Here is an 18,261-nt window from a genome sequence, read left to right as displayed (position 1 = left end):
CGACAGATAACGGAGATGAAGCATAAGCAGCTTTCATGGGTATTTTAGGATTCTGAGTTTTAAGTTTTTGTTAGGTTTTTTTTAAAAATAAATTTACATTATGATGTTGCAGCTCTGAACCTTAGAGAACATGAACTGAAGTCGCATTTAAACTTATACGGTTGCTATATAGGCTCTGAATATGGTTGCTAGTTTTTGGATTTTCAGGAAAGTAGGCAATAAGCCATTATGAAAGATAATCATGTCTATATATATATATATATATATATATATATATATATATATATATACACACACACACAAAATTTCATGCGAGCATTTTAAGAATTTCAAGCCTTTTATACTGTGATAGCTAATTTGCTGAAACAAGTTCATATTATGGGCTTTGTAGATATCAGCAGTAACATTTTTTTTTGAAGCCTTATAAATAAATCCCTGATGCAGCCGTTTGATGGCAAAAGGTCAACGTTGGATTTTAAATTGAAGAGCATATTTTGGGATAGTGTTTATTGAAAAGTACATCTAAGGACAGGGCATGAAAGACTGTATATCAATTAGTATAAGATGTCTTTTTAGTAATGCTAATTGCAATATTTCTGCATTCACTGTAAATTAATGAAGAGCGAGTGTTTTTTTTAAAGGCATCATTTAATTGAATTCTGAGATTCCCAAAAGTTAATATAAACATTTACTGTTCTTGTAGAACATTCTAAAACATTTTGATATCTTTTTTTCGCTGCAATAAGAGTTTGCATCTCTTTATTTTAAAATGTTTTTAAAAGGATTATTATGCTTCAGAGATTATTGTATAATGCAAATTATCAATTACAATTAGATTTTAATTTTGTAAATCTTTTGTTGGCTGCATTTAGATATCTTCTAAATGGAGTAGGTTATTAATTCTGGCACATATGTACCCGCAAGCTCAGGCTAGTCCACCAATTCTCAAAAAATGAAAAAAAAAAATATCAACTTGCAGGGCCGCATGCTTTGCAGGAAGGCTGAAACTTGGTCTCAATACGAATAACCCAGGACACTCATCCACACATTCTGAACCCCTCCTCTGTGGTTTATAATTAAAGATAACAACAATCAAAATAACTAGACGTCCAGCAATGCAACAGGCCAACACGATTCTGTGACAGCAGTTAGCACCTACATAGGGCGTTTCTTCCATTAGCTTCACAGGAAGCCAACTCTAGGTCAGATCCCCAAGTTACACTAACCAGAGCCCTGCTCTTTCTGCTTGAAACACATTTTCTATACAATCTTTTTCTTCTATCAAGCACTACCCTCTAACATTTGTGGTAGTTCTTGTTGCACAGAAACAAAACCATCAAACAGTCACAGGTGCTCGTGCTACGTACTCTAGCGCTGCGCCCTGTGCATGTTAAGAGATCATAAGGCTCCCTTCACTGGTGAAATCAAGGGGTAGATTTTAAAAAGATGCATGCGTGCTACCTGGCGCGCACACAAGGGGGTGTGTGTGTGTCAATTTTGTCTACATTTGTGCAGCGACACGTCGGGACCTTCCCTAGTTCCCTCCCCGTCTGCTCCAATTTAAGAGCGGACTGGAAGGGAACTTTCCTACCCCCTACCCTAACCTCCCTTTCCCTTTCTCTTCCCCTCTTCTCCCCATCCTCAAAAAATGTATTACATTTTATTTTGCAAGTACTCCAGGACCCGAACTGAAGTAACTTGCACGCGCCGGCAGCTGACCGGCGCACGAGGCTCCAGGACAGCAAGGAATGGCGCCTTCCCGGCCCACCCTGCTCCACCCCGGGCTTACCCCCTTTTAAGGCCACGGCACTTACATGCGTCTTGGGGTTTTCGCGCGTGACCAAGCCAATTTGAAAATAGGCCCGGCGTGCATAAGGCCCGGCCACGTGCGTAAACCCCAGGATTTACGCACGCCGGGGTATTAAAATCCGCCCCTAAGCCTTTAGAATCAAGTTTAAGATTTCTCAATAGTTTCTAGAATGTTTCCACAGGGGCACGTTGCAATACTTAGATTTCTTAGTACCAGGTTTTAAGATCCTCTCAGCAAGAACCTTTTGGCTCTTCCTTCAGCTTTTCAAATTAGACTGGCGGATACAATGGCAAATCTGCTTTTAATTTTTCTGGACCTAATTTTTGCAAGTTTTGAAAATGGTATGAAGACTTGGCTGTTTAAACAAGCTGCTTTTTTTTTTTTTTAATTTTATACTTATTAATTTCATCATTACAAGCAGGACAATACCTTACTTTGAAAAAAAAAACAAAATGACATTATCCAGAAATAGAAAAAAAGAAAATAATTTCACAAGAATTAAATCTTATATACAATAAGTCATTTATCCAATAGGAAACTCTATATGTGGGGGAGCGCAATATTGGGAGAATGATAAGCATCTAACATTCAAAGGAAATGACTTAACTTGCGATCAGGTTGACCAATTCCCCAGGAGAAGATGTTAAAATTCTCCTGGAATTAATAAAGGATTTAAGTTGTTCTGGAAAACAAAATACAAAACATTTGTTCGAAGAGCAAATAATGCATTTACAGAGATACATTAAGATAAAGGAAAATCCCAATGAGTTAACCTGAGGGCGAAGAGTAAGGAAATTACGTCTACGTTCTTGGGTAACACAAGCAAAGTCCGGAAAGATACGAGTTATCTGTCCATAAAAAGATACTGAGATGTTCTTAATTATCTCTTCATTACTTCACTCTCATCATATTCAGAAATAAAGGAGGTAAACGTTCATAAACATCTGTGGTGGAATCCTCCAGAAATTGAGTTAAATCAACAATGGCATCAGGAGGTCGATCTTGAGAAGTTCTCCCTTTATCCATAGCTGGTAGGAAATAAGACTTATTTATAGAAGGCATTTCCCCTCCTCAAATTGCAAAATTTCCAGAAAATATTTCTTAAGGGTTTGATAGGAATCTTCACCTATAACCTTTGGAAAATTCAGTATTAGGAGATTTAAATGCTGAGAATAATTTTCTAAATATTCCAAACTTCTAGAGCAATTACCGAAATCTTTAATCACTTTAACATTACAAGATTGCGTCTCAGTGGTCACAGCCTCCAAAACTTTCATCTGTGACTCTGATTCCCTAAATTTCTCCTCCCACTTCACCTCGGAGGTGCCCATCTTCATAGTAAGGTTCTTAATCTTCAGCTGGCAGTCTTGTAGAGCCAAACCCAGCTACAAGGTCCCAAAGGGCTTCTAGTGTGACTACTGCTGGCTTAGGTGGAAGAAAAAAAAGTCTCATCCAAAGTTCCAGGGAAAGCCATCTCTGGGTCGCTTCTTACTGGCACTGCATAAGCCCCTTTGGGCTCTCCTTCAGTCTCAGCCGGAGAGGAGGTGGCAGAAAACATCACCTCCTGCATTACCAGCGTTGACGGGGACTGCAGAGCTGCCGGCAGATGAACTCCACTCTCTCTCCACCCCCCCTCGCATTCGCACAGGACGCGTCACTGCTCCGCGCCATGGTCAGAGTTGGAGCAGGAACGAACCCAGGCGCCAGCAGGATCCACAGATCCGGGGGGGCTCAGGGAAACTTCCCCTGGCGAAACCGGTGCTCCCTCACTGGATTTCACAGTGGGGTCAGGCACCCCTTCGAGCGTAGCCGATCCGAAGGCAGTGATCAATTGCTATCCATAGGGAAGACTCAGACCTTTCCCTTACATTTAGAAGGCATCTTTGAGGTAATTCAACTGAGGAAACACAGAGCAGTTGAGCATGTCTAGCTCACACCACCATCTTGCTCCCCTAAACAAGTTTTAACCTAACTTAGGATGATCACCGTGAAATTACTTGTCATCTGTTATTTTTACATTCATTTCATTTACTAAAATCTTGTCTTAATTGTTTTTTAAATTGTTTTTCATGACTATTTTATTGTCTGATTGTACTTGGATACATTTTTTAATCTTGAATTTACTTTGATGTCTTATGTTTCAGTTAGTGGTGTATTAAATAAAAAATTACTTTACAATTACATATCCAGATTGTATTCATCAGATAACAGGCACACTGAAATGCACCCCAACAGAGTGCATTTCAGTGCACTCTGTTGGGTAACATCATGCTTGACCATCTCCAACAAAGTAACGCAACATTAAAACATTTCAGGTAATCTAAAATCAACCAGAGCTTCCACTGTATCAAGAGCTGGTCAATCCTTGTCCACACCTTCTCAGGTCCCATAGACTAACTTGGAAGTGATCAAATCAAAACATAAGGGGGTCGCATTGTTTAATACTGGCATGTACTGTGGAACTCTGAGAACATAAGAAATGCCGCACTGGGCCAGCACAAGGTCCATCGAGTCCAGCATCTTGTCTCTGACTGTGGCCAGTCCAGCTTGCAAGCACCAGGCAGATCCCAAAGAGTAGATTTATTTCTTGCTACTTCACACCCAGAGTCAAGTGGTAACTTTTTCTGTTTTACCTGGCTCATAGTGTTTTATGGACTTTTCCTCCAGGAATTTATCCAAACCTCTTTTAAACCCCTGCTATGCTCGTCACCTTGACCCCGTCCTTTGGCAACAGATTCCACAGCTTGACAGAGCGCTGAGTGAAAAAGCACTTTCGACAAACTCTGCCGATTTTCCTAATAAGGAGGACCTCACTGAGGATCCTACAAAAGTTCTGCATGGTTTTATCATTACATTTATTAATTGCCTTACAATAATTCTCAATGCAATTTACAACAAAACATATAATCAAACAGAAAAGAAAAATAATATACACCCAACAATATTATTACTTAATGCTTCTATAGTGCTGCTTGATGATCGCAGCACTGTACAAAAAGCATACATATAAGAGACAGCTGCTTAGCAGAGCTTACAGTCAACACAAACATACAAGACAGACATAAGAAACTTTGGGAATTTCATTTATTAAGAAAATAGTTTAAAATTAATAAGACTATAAGTGGGATAATCAGGGGTTAAGATTGAAAAGCAGCCTCAAAAAGGTGGGCTTGTAGATGGATGGGATTTAGATGAGGCATGACGCACCAGCTCAGGAAGTCTTTTCCGAGCACACAGTGCAGCCAGGTGGAAAGCACAGAGTCAAGAACTGGCAGTAGAGGAGAAGGGAATTGATAGGAGTGACTTGCCTGATGAGCAGAGTGCAGGAGGAGGGGATGTAGAGAGAGATAAGCGAGGAGAGGAGAGGTAGTGAAATCTCTCGCAGTAAATAAAACGTTTCTTCAGTCTAACCCACAAAGGTCTGGGAAAACAACCAGATCTTCAATGATTTTCAAAAACCTAAAAAGATCCTCAAGTTCTCTCAATTCCGGGAGCAAAGAATTCACAATTTTTGGAGCAATAATCAAGAACATCTTTAGCTGATGAAGCCACCGATAACGCCAACTGTGAAGAACATGGTGACTGACTTGGAACATATTTCACAATTATCCTCCACAGATACAAAGGAAGAGTTTCCAAACAGGGAAATAAGAAATAACTCACCAGCAGTGAAGTAAAGACAGCCATTATTTCTCCTAATTCTGCTTACCTGCCTGCAAAAATAATCCTCTGCCAGGGCATAATAAAATGTATAAATTCACTTAAAGGTACCAGCAGCATACAGAAGGTAGTGTATCCAAGGAAAAGAAATTATCAGGTTAAAAAGTAATTTCACCTTCCTCTTCATCCAGTCAGACCAGTCCAGACAATCTGGATGTACCCAAGCTACTCCCTAGCAGGGAGCCGGCAATGCTTGGAAAAGGTATGCAATGATAACCAAGTCGCCGCTTTGCAGGTCTCCAGAGACGAATCGCTGCTCTGACCACGAAGCAGCCTGTGCCCCTTGACAATGAGCAGGAACCAGCTCCAGCAAGAAGTGTGCTGGAAGCCACATTAACAGCTCTAATCACGCCTCTAACAAGATTTGTCAACTTCAGATCATGTTTCATTTGTTACCGTTTATCTCTTTCTGCAGGCCATTTGACAGACCTGATCTTATCTCCTTCCTCAACACCTAAAATTGATTGTCCAGGGCTTTGGTGATCTAATGGTTAGGCTATTGCAATATGATCTTCCTTGGGATCTCAAAGAAGCTGTTAGCTCGGCTTCAGTTTTTCCAGAACGCGGCTGCCAGGGTAACACTGGGCAACAAATTTTCACAAAAGTCATGTTACGGAAATGAAATTAGTCAATTCTTACACATTTCCATGTGCTAAACACGAATGTGACGGTGAAAATGCAAAACTGGCTCTAGTTTTTTTGTAATATGCAATAATATAATTACATCTTGAACTGTATGCCAATAGTAGGAGACCTACGGTTAATATCGTTTGAAAAATGAAGTCATAGACTACGTCTTAGATTTCTTTGCTTGTCTCTTGTACACCTGTTCAGGAGCATATCTGCGGAGTGTCCAGCAGTAGTCAGCCAGCATGAATATTTCAAATGCTCATATAGTACACTGCTGACGTCAGCTTACTCGGCAGCAGCATGGCAGTAGAACTGCTTTGCATCAGAAAATGATGTAATAAACTCTGGATGATGTGCGCATGATGGTATTATGCAATATGATGCAATATTACATCGTTGTAGGCTTATTTACAGTCCTACTGGATAAAATTTACATGACTAAACATAGAAAGTGAACTATATTAAATATTTTCAAAACGAGAGCCAATAAAAACTTTTCATGGTCATATTCGTGTTCAGCACATCAAGATACTGCAGAGCAGGACCTTTTTAGGTCAGTAACACTTTCATTGTTGCCCAGTTGGGAGTCTTATAACTTATGACCAAGTGTTTTCAAAACTCTGGGAGTTGCATCGGCTTCCAGTGTGGTACCGTGTTCAGTTTAAGATGTTAGTTTTGCAGTTAGTATAGCTGTGTTTAAAAAAGGATTGGATAAGTTCTTGGAGGAGAAGTCCATTACCTGCTATTAAGTTCACTTAGAGAATAGCCACTGCCATTAGCAATGGTTACATGGAATAGACTTAGTTTTTGGGTACTTGCCAGGTTCTTATGGCCTGGATTGGCCACTGTTGGAAACAGGATGCTGGGCTTGATGGACCCTTGGTCTGACCCAGTATGGCATTTTCTTATGTTCTTATGTTGCTTCACCACCAGGATCATCAATATCCGTGGAGGAAAGCTGTGAATGCCTGAACTAACCCTGAGGATGTCAACTGATAAGCCAAAGAAATGAACATTTCTGGTATTTAAATCAATGGGATGAACCCAAAGAATTTCAGATTTCATGGAATTACGTCTATTTTCTGATATCCAAATCCCAAAAAGGATTTGGTGCTTCATAAATTATTTTAAAACTCAGCTGTACGTTGTACTCATCTCCTCTACAAGTTGGAAATGTAAAGACAATCCAAAGAGAGATTGTGAGCACCCAACTCAGATAATGGATCACATTACAAACAACGGTGGTCTATGCCCATTCAGACCTGATCCCAAGCACATGATTTGTGCACACTGGACACAACCAAAAGAAAGGAGAAATGGTTTGCAAGCCAGAGAACAGGGAAAGCATCCCTCTGACTGAAGCCATCATAAATGGTCTGAGCCTTATCGCTTGTACTATGTCTACCGTAAAATGGAAAAATTACTTCACTCTTGCTGTTATTCAAAGGAATGTGACATCCAGGAATAATTTATCTCCATTGACATCACTGCCAGGAATTACGAGATCAGTCGTGCACAGGACAGAGTTCTTATTGTGCTGAGGTGGAGAGACTTCCCCAAGACGGCTTATAATGCCAAGAGCACACACCTCGTGACCTGCAGAAAAGCAAGGTCACGTGCACACGCTGACAGTGCTCCAACGTTACCCCTGGGGGAATTCTGCTCACAAAAATTTAAAATCCTGCATAATTTGTATTGGTCAAAATAATATATATCACAGTCTTTGAGTAATTAATTTAAAATGTAATACAGAAAAGTGATTACTCAAAGATGCAGTTTTAAATATTTTGAGCAGAATTTCCCTCGAAGTTCAGTGTTAGTGTCCCTTCTACCCTCTCTCCCTACTACCCTGGCGAGTCCCCTTTCACTTTGCCCTTTCAGGCCCCAACTCCTTCACCCTCCATTATCTCTCCTCTCTCCCTCTAGTCTCAACTCCCTTCCACTATTTTCACTCCCCAGCCCTCCACTCCCAGTTTGACCCCTCTCTCATACTGTCCCTCACACGTTCCCTCTCTCATACACACACTCATCTTCACACAGGGTCTCTCTCTTGCACACATACCCTTTCACACAGGCTCCCTCCCTTTCTCGCACACATACCTACACATAGGCTCCCTCTCTCTTGCTCACACAGGCTGCTCTCTCTTGCACACAACCACACAGGCTCCCTCTCTTTCTTGCACCCCCCCACATAGGTTCCATTTCTCACACACCACTGCACACAGGCTCCCTCTCTCTCACGCACACACCCCTACACACAGCCTCTCTCTCTCACAAACATGCACACACACCAGCTTGCAATCTCTCTCATATACACACTCCTGCACAATCTCTCCTCACATTCACACACACCCATGCACCCTCACACAGGCTCCCTCTCTCTCACTCACACACACACATATACACCTACATACTGGCTCTTTCTCACTCATATATACCTCTGCACACAGGCTGTCTTTCCCCAGGCCTGTCATCTTCTTAAATGAGCACAATGGGCTTTTTTTTGTGGCATGCTGGGCCTGGCAATTTGGGCACACGAGGGGGATGGGCTCCATTCATGGCATGCTGTGCCTGTCAGAGCTTCACTGCAAGCGGGATGGGCTCCACTCATGGTACACCAGGTCTCTGTCAGAGCTTCGCTGCGAGTGGGATGGACTCTGCTCACTGCTACCTGACCTGTCACATCTTGGCCGTGAGCAGGATGGGCTCTGCTCATGGCCTGCCGCGCCTTTTCTCCAAATTCTGCACAGGAGGGGAATTCTGTGCAAATTCTGTGCTCTGCATTAGCTCAGAATTCCCCCAGGAGTACATTTACAGCTCTGCACTGGCACCATGCCAGCCACTGTTTTGCTCCAGGAAACAATCTTGCACCCAAACCACAACTGACCTTTTATGATATCTGATTTCAGTACACATTTTTAAAATGCTTTGATCCCCAACACAATGCAAAAAGGTTTAGCTTATGTTTATTCATGCTAGGAACAAACTGTTAGGATTTAGATCTGTTACAGCAAAATGCTTTCTTTCCTTCTTCCACCTCTCCCTACACAGCTCTGACCACTTCACCCTGTCCACAGCTATGTCCTCCTACCTCTCCCACCATGAATGCTCCATTTACCTCTACATTCTCACCCAATCTTTCTCTTTCATTCCGTTTCTCTCTTGCCTCTGTGCACTGAAATAGCTTCTGCCCCTTCTACTCTTCCCTCTGTTGACCTCTTTCACCTTATTTTGGAACCATTTTACCCTTCCCACTGTTTCTCCCTCCAACTTACTGCTTCCATGCCATTCTCTTTCTGTACTTCTGTCCTCCTCTCTCCTAACATGTTCCTCCCTCGCTCTCTCTGTGCTCTTGCAGAATCTCTTCTTTCAAACTACTGTTTCCCATTTCATCTTGTGCTTTGTAATCTTTGCAGTTGCATTCGGTATCATTTTACTTCTCCTTAGGTCTTCTATTTTTCCACTCTGTCCTCCTGCAGACCCTTGTTGCTTAACTTTAATCTTATTTCTCTTTGCTCTCCCAATCTCTCCATCGGCCATCACACACACACACACGCAAACTCACTCTCTCCTATTCTCTGAAGAAACAAGCATTATACATCTTGGTTCTATGTCAAGCATTTGCAGTGACTCATTTACCACAGCAGCCAACAATGGCACCTCGTACCATACATCAATTGTAGAATGGAATTTCTAATACTCAGTTGTATATTTTCAGCCTCAGCTGAATTGCAAAAAGTTCCAAATCCAGTTGATCAAACCAAGGCTCTGTCTTGATTTTTTTTTTTTTATGCATGAATGGAAGACAGCAGGGAAAACATTGTTATGGAAATGATTCAATCCTAACAGAGCTAGCCACTGGCATAAACTGTTATCTTATGGCACACAGTGTAAAGTTCAGATGACAAATGTCATCCTGACTTCAGGCCACAGTCTCCATTGGATGGGCGAGTGATCACTGAATGTTCTCTCTGCTTTGGGGAAGCTAAGGTGGGAGGTACAGGACTCAAGAGATATGTTAAATCCAGTGCTCCACTTCCTATAAACAGGAATGCGGCATCTTCCACTGGAGAGGGCTAAGAGATTGTCATAATAACCTCTGTATTGCTCAATGGTGCAATTCTGGTTGCCACATCTCAAAAATGATAAAATTGCACTGGAGAAAGTTCAGAGAAGGGTGACCACAATGATAAGGGGCATGAAACGGCTGCCCTTTGAGGAAAGGCTAAAGAAGTTAGGGCTGTTCAACTTGGAGAGGAGACGTCTGAGGTGATATATGATGGAAGTCTATAAAATGAGTGGACTTGAACAGGCAAATATGAAATGGTTATTTACTCTTTCGGACAAATCAAGGACTAGGGGGTGCTCCATGAAGATAGGAAGTAGCACATTTAAAACAAATCAGAGAAAATTCTTTCACTCAACACACAACTAAGCTCTAGAATTCATTTCCAGAGGATGTTGTTAGTGCAGTTAGTGTAGTTGGGTTTAAAAAAGGGTTGGATAAGTTCATGGAGGAGAAATTCATAAACTGCTATTAATCAAGTTGACTTAGGGAATAGCCACTGCTATTGCTGGCATTAGTAGCATGGGATCTACTTAATGTTTTGGGTTGCTACCCCTGTTAGAGCTGGATGTTCACTAGGATGCGGATACAGCGCTGCTCTCGGCATGGTGGAGGGGTGGAAGGGAGTTGGGGCCGGAGGATGCTGGAAGGTGATGGGTGGGAGGGAGAAAAAGGGGTGGAGGGAGGGAGAAAAGGGTGGAGGGAGAAAAAGGGTGGGAAAAATAAATAAATAAATAAATGGATGAACTGCGTGGCTTGCTGGGCAGACTGGATGGGCCGTTTGGTCTTCTTCTGCCGTCATTTCTATGTTTCTATATTTGTCAGTAACTTGTAACTTGGATTGGCCACTGTTGGAAACAAGATGCTGGGCTTGATGGATAGAGTATGGCAATTTATGTTCTTACGCACAACGCCCACTGTAGTCCCTGAAAAAACCACAGCCAGGTCCACAGGCTGAAGCAAACCTTGCTGGACAACTTCTGGAATGTTCTCTGGTTACTGGAAAGCTGCAGGACTCTAATCTGCTGTAATCTCAGGAGGCTCTGGCCCAGTTCCTGGGCAAGCTACAAAGAGCGCAGCAACATTAGTCTGTTGCCTTTGAAAAGGAGTGTAATCACGTGCACTATGTTCTCTCTGGTTCAACTCCTAGGAAAGCTCTGAGTGATGTAGCATTGTTTTATCCAAATCATCCAAGAATGTTTATTATGGTCTAGTTTAAAAATAAATAAATAAATAAAACTACAGCAAATGCTGTAGGACTGCTGCCTTACTCAACACTGAGCAGGATGAGATAGAAAAATTGTGGATGCATATAAAAACGGCTGCAACAGAGGAAGCTGTCCCAGGGTACACATGACATAATGCACAGAAAAGAGGGATTGCACCTGCAGAAGGATAACGCACCCATCACAACAGAGAGGAAGCCTCTCTGACTGAAGGACAGCAGGATTTCTAATACTGCTGAAAAAGCACTAGCTCAGGTTCTTGACAGTGCATATAAATTAAAACACACTTCTGCATAATTAACTCAGGTTTTCAAACACATTTTCTATTGTTGCCTTGCATTGGAGGAGAAAGAGCAAATAATTGCTTAAATAAAAGAGCAACTGGAAAGGTTAAACTTGATCGACTGTTGCTTTCTTCAACCAAACTATTTTGGCACAATGTGAAGCCCTTACGTTGCAGGAGAGCAGTTTCAATAATCAAAGGTGATTGATCCGGAAATCAGATTTGAGTCTGCTGCTGGAAAAGCAAACAGACACTCCTCTCTCCCTCAGGACATCACTTAAGCAGTCAGGAAATCATTTAACACCGCTGCGCAGGGAAAACACGTGAGCATAATGCTGTGCACGTTTGGTGGGTAATCAAGCAAAGTATTCATCGCTCGTAAACAACAACAAAAGCACCACTCACTGCTGCTACCCAAAGTCTTCTGATATTCTCAGGGGATCACAAGGGCCACGTAACATACGTCACAGACAGGCCGAGGCAATACAGTGCTCTCAACCAAGCGCACCGGCTAACCCGTGGGTGGATGTGCGTTTTGGACGCGCATCCACAACCCCTTATGATACAAGGGGATTAGCGCGTCCAAAACACGCGTCCAACCCCCTGCGAAGCTAATAGCGCTCATCACATGCAAATGCATAAGTGATGAGGCTATTAGCTATTCTCCAACCCCCCCCCCCCCGATGCACACATTTTTACCTTCAGAAATTAACACTTGTCCGGAGCAAGCGTTAATTTCTGAGCAGCCCAAAAAAAAGTGGCAATATTAAGTCAGAGGAACAAAAAGGAGAACGTTTAGAAAAAAATTTAAAAAAAATGTTTTTAAAGACTGCAGGCAGTCAGATTAGGAAAATGGATGCTCATTAATTAATTAATTTATTTATTTTTCTATGCCGACATTCAATATGGTATATCACATCGGTTTACATATAACAGAATGTCTAAGGTTGGCCTTAATGACAAGATACAGTATAACATATTAAATTGAGAACCTAGCTAACTATATACAGCAGGTTAACTGACAGTATAATAAAATAACATGCTTGTTAACTTGACTTTTTACAATATATTCAGGTTTAGGTTAGTTATGTACAAGGCTGAGCGTCCGTTTTCCTAACATTACTGCCAAGGAGGCGCTAGGGATGCAAAGGTTTCCCATGCACCCCCTTTTTACCATGAGAGCCGTTTTAAATATTAAATAGGGCGCCCTGGCGAGGTGGATGGGCATGCATTAGGAGAACGAGCGCCTATTTTCCCCGCACCGATATTGCATCGGCCTGAAAGGTCCTTCTGCTTAGCTTCCGACGCTGACCAAGAAATATGCTCTTGTGTTCTACGCATATCCCCGCCCACCTCCACTTGTACAGAGATCACTCCAATGGATAGCAAAAGCATAGTATGCGTGTGGTCATAGGCACCGGCAAATCAAGCCAGGTCAGCTTGCTGATTGGTTTACAATATTCTCTGGATTTTTTTTTTTTCCGTCTTTTAATGAAAGCATTCACTAAACCATGAAAACATAAAAACAGAAACACTGCTGCATGTCTTGGACTCAGGCATATGTGGAAGTGTTAACTGAACAAAATCCTTGGGTAGGCATGACATCTTTATATAGATAACAAGTATTTAAAGATACAAGTTTGGGGGATACTAAGAAACTTCCTCACCTGTAGTAGTTTTGAAAGTTCTCATCCGTGAACATTGATCGGCCTTGCAAAAGGAAAATCTCTACCAAGGTACTTTACTGGATGTCTTAACTAATTGTATTTTTTTTGTTAGGATAAGAAGTCGGGGAAGTATTTTAATGGCCAGATTCATGGACTTCGTTTTCCCCATACACACAGAGTGATAGGGAATCAGGACCCAAAGTGTCTTGCTGCTTTCAGAGCAGGCATCATTTTTCAAATTGATTTTATATGATTTTTTTTTTTTAAAGATCTGTAAAGATTGTTGCAAGTGCTCCCCCACATTCATTCATTCATTCTCTGTCCTGGGCCCACCCAAAAAATGCCCAGCTCCCTTCAGTGATAAAAACTTTAAAAACTGACACCCTCCCCCCCCCGTACCAATGGCTGGTGCAAGCATATTAGGTGCCCCTGGTGAACCTTATATCCTTGCATAACGCACGCCCTCCGCCCCATTCCACACACACAAGTAAGTTATGCATTTATATAATACAGTATTCTGAGATAAAACTGTCCCTTACATTATATTTACAGGCACTGCTGTGATCCAACCAGAAATCCCTGCAAAAAACACACTTGGACCCCATGTGGTATTATTCCTATTGTGGTGTGGGCTGGACCCTCCGAAAGCCTTAAAACACTAATACACTTCCTATTAGGTGAATCTCTCACATGCAGAACATAAACAGACCCTCACCAGATACAGAATAGAGCAACCATAAGCAGAAATACAAACGCACAGACAAAAACTGAACTGGAAACCGCAAGAAGCCAGACACATTATGCAGTGCAACAATGAAAAAACAGAACCATCACCATTCCTCAAACATCAAACAATAAAATCAAGAAATAAAATAAATACATAATCCTAATACTAAAAACATACTAATAATATTATTTTATAAAAAGCTGATGAATAAAAGATCAAATAATTAAAAACTCATATACAAGTGTTTTAAATGTCCCAAACACCAATAAAATATTTCAAAACAGCAGAAACAGCAAATATCACCTGAACAATAAAACTAAAAAGGATTTAAAAAATTTACACTTTCCATACCTGGGAACTTTTGATTTCCAGTCACTCTGGGATTGTCGTGGAGTAGTGGGAGTGGGATGCACAAACTTTCTCCTCTCTTTCTTATACACACACACACAAACTCATACACATATACGTATGCTCCATCTCACACAATCCCACAGGCATCTCCAGCTCTTCTTTGGTTGGGATCTACCAGCAGCCCCAGGCCCTCATCTTCTTTTCCTGGCAAGTTGGAATCCACCTGCACCCCCCATTTTCTCTCACTCTCTCATATCCCGCCCCCCTCCCCCCGACAAGCTCCCATTTACATGCACACCCCCACAGGCAGGCTCCCATTCACATCACCCAAATCCCAGGCAGGCTCCCATTGCTCATCCCAGGAAGTCTCCCATGCATGCATGTGAGCGCACACACCCACACACCCCAGGCAGGCTCCCATTCACACACACACACACATATATATATATGCAACCCATGCAAGCTCCCATTCACACACTCATCCCAGGCAGGCTCCCATTCACTCACACCCCCACCCATCCCAGGCAGCCTCCCATTCACTCACACCCCCACCCATCCCAGGCAGCCTCCCATTCACTCACACACCCACCCATCCCAGGCAGCCTCCCATTCACACCCATCCACCCATCCCAGGCAGCCTCCCATTCACTCACACACACCCCTATCTCAGGCAGCCTCCCATTCACTCACACATCCACCCATCCCAGGCAGCCTCCCATTCAAACATACATACACCCCATTCCTAGGCAGCATCCTCCCCACAAACATCCCATTGCCAGGCAGCCTCTCATGCACCATTCCCAAGCAGCATCCCCCCCCACACACACATCCTGTTCCCAGACAGCCTCCCTCCACACACATACATCCTGTTCCCAGGCAGCCTCCAACACACACACACAAACCATTTCCCAGGCAACCTCCAACACACATACACCATTCCCAAGAAGCCTCCTCTCACACACACCATTTCCAGGCAGCCTCACCCCCATTCACATACCCACAAATTCTAGACAGTTTCCCACACGCACACTCACATAGACCAAGCAGTCAGGGTCCATTCTGTAGCTCCTCTTCCTGTGCTAGCACTGCAGTAATTCAACACTCGCGGTGCTAGCACTTCCTGTATTCTCATCTCACAAGAATATAGGAAATTCTAGCACTGTCAGTCTTCATTACAACAGGGCCAGTACCGGAGGAGGAGCTGAAGGACAGGCTTCCTCTGCTGTGGTCTCCTTCTTCCACCATCGGTGAGATTGGCTCCACCGGCGGCACCATGGGTCTCCACTTCTTCCACCATTGGTGGGATCGGGTTCACCGGCATCACGGGCCTCTCCCTGCTCACAAAGCCACCCTCACTGGTTGTGCTTCCCTGTGCAATTGCATGGTTTGCGCACCCGTGGCACTGGGCCTGGATTGCTGTAACGTTTTTACACGATCATGATAGAAGACTTATCGCACCGCAGTCGCCTCCCACCTGCCAGTCTCATACTGCAGCATCCAGTCACCAATTAATATCAGAGTGTCTCTCAGCTTTACAAACAAGTACCGCAAAAGTCTGTCTGCAGATCACTGCCATACTGCTGCCAATGAAGACATCGCCACTGTCCTGGTAATCGGGGGTAAGGGGAAAACCAGTCTTCAAGGCGCTGGCAATTCAATTATTTTAAATGGTGGGTTTGTCAGAAATGTTGCTCTTACTTTAGCAGCTCATTTGCATGTCATTAGTGAAACTCCTCAGCAAGCTGATCCAGCTGCTGCCTGCACTGCGCTCAATGAAAAAAAAAAAAAAGAAGAAAATCCATGGCAGGTACATAGAAAGATGTATCTAACACATCACTGTTTCATAAACAGCAAAACGTATTTAACTGAAGCAAACATCCTTTAACACTGGTTCACAGCTTATTTCATCTTCCTATTCCAATTGCTAAATCTTGTGTAAGTACTTTGACGTCTCAGCCCTGAGACTCAGTGTGAATGAAAACATGAAGAAACCACAGCTCATGGCCAGAGAGCAGCGAAGAATTCATGTTACAGTGAAGAGATATGGAGGTTACCCAGATCATCAGGGACAGACTCATCCTGGTTTGGTCTCATTGTACCTATACCAGATCCAGTTTTCTTAAGAAACACAAATCCAAGAGTCAGTTTATGCACGGTGAGCTGGACATCTAAAACCAGGACTCTCCATGACAACCTGACGACACAACAACATAGAAGACGGCATCAGAACAAGACCAGCTGGCCCATTCAGTCTGCACTGCCAAGAATACATCTCAGCTACCCGCCATAGAGCGTGATTGCCTGTAGGATGATATTCCTTATCCAACACTGTTTTTGTTATCCTCTTCCATTTCATGGTCAACTGCCCTCCTGGGCAATTGACCATGCAAGACCTTTTCAGTTCACATAGAGCACTGCTCCCCTCCCATGTCCAACTATAAGGTCCCACAATACGCCAAATAGCCTCCAACACCAGTGAAACAGTTACTTGAACATCCGCCCTTGAAGGTTCCCATTGTCCTTCTGGACAGCGCCCCATCACTACCAACCTGAACACTTCGGAGTGCTATCCTGCCAAACTCAGCTGTGCGTGCACCCGCATGTCCATTAGGACGTCTAGTTATCTTACCTGAGGCCTGGCAGGGAGGCCCAGCTGCTAACTGAAGGTATCCCCACAGGAGAACTAGCATGACCCCTTGCTTTAGAACGTCCTTTCTGCTTCTTGTGCACTATTCATATCTCTCAGGTATCTGAATTTCTTTACCATGTCTCCCCATCTCATCCCTCCTCTAGGATAAAAATATTTAGATCCTTTTCTCTAGTAGGGTTTTTGGTGCAGACCCAACACCATTTTGGTAGCCCTGCTCTGCACCATCTCCACTCTATCTATGTCCTTCCCGAGGTATGATCTCCAGAATAGGACAATATTCCAGCTGAGGTCTCCAGGCAATGACAGCATAATCACTTCCTTTTTTTCCCCCATTAGTTATCCCTCTTCTTATGCATCTTAGCATTCCTTCCAATTCTGGTCATTGCCCTATCACATTGTTTAGCTACTTTGAAATCACTGGGTGGGCATCAATAATTCACCACCCACATCTGATAGTCCCTGAAAGCAAAGCAAAAACAGCAAGGAAAATCCAGAAAATCAACATTTACCACTCCTTCTCTAGTCTCTATCATTCTTTTAATAATTCTAAGCTGTAACTTTTTGTCTTATATTCCTGCACCTTATTTCTGTGGTTCTCATTGTCACTAGCAAAATCCTTCTTAAAAAGAGCAGCTTTCTGCTTGCTGTCAGCAGCAACAAGACTCTGAATTGAGCAAGGCAAATGGCGTGCAGGGTACCTTTGAACTTGTGAAAGACGGCCCAGAGTTCAGCGATGTCGGTAGCAAAGGTGATATCCGTGTCCAGGACAATGACTCGCTCCAGGCTGGAGGGCAGGGTCTTGGTGAGCACCAGTTTCATCAGCCCGTATATGCCGGAGTAGTGCTTGTTAGGGATCCAAGATACTTCTGACTGGCAGGAGGAAACAGGTTGGCAGGCCCAGCGGGAGGATGCAAATGGGAGAAACAAAAGAAGGTGGTTTTAATAGGGGCAGCATTATTTCCATCTTAAGGCGATGCATGCTAATTAATCACCCTGCGGAATTTCTGAATTCATGCTGCATGTGCCTTGCAAAATATCATCTACCTGGCGTCACCTGCACTGCAAGCCTGCTAAGGGAAGACCCCCTATGGGCTTCCTGTGTACCCAACAATACAAGTGCAAGGATGAAGT

The 18,261-nt window shown here is 43.0% G+C and overlaps 1 protein-coding gene across 1 annotated transcript in view; it reads right to left on the bottom strand.

Annotated features, from left to right (window-relative positions):
* LOC115089198 (LARGE xylosyl- and glucuronyltransferase 1) overlaps positions 1–18,261 on the bottom strand; it is a 519,096-nt gene that overhangs the window by 195,996 nt on the left and 304,839 nt on the right. Inside the window, exon 6 of the mRNA XM_029597248.1 lies at positions 17,829–18,000. Coding sequence (XP_029453108.1) covers positions 17,829–18,000 — 172 coding nt within the window. The remainder of the gene's footprint in view (positions 1–17,828; positions 18,001–18,261) is intronic.

This window comes from Rhinatrema bivittatum, chromosome 4, assembly GCF_901001135.1.
Source record: "Rhinatrema bivittatum chromosome 4, aRhiBiv1.1, whole genome shotgun sequence".
Taxonomy (NCBI): domain Eukaryota; kingdom Metazoa; phylum Chordata; class Amphibia; order Gymnophiona; family Rhinatrematidae; genus Rhinatrema; species Rhinatrema bivittatum.
This window is presented reverse-complemented; position numbering and strand designations above follow the sequence as displayed.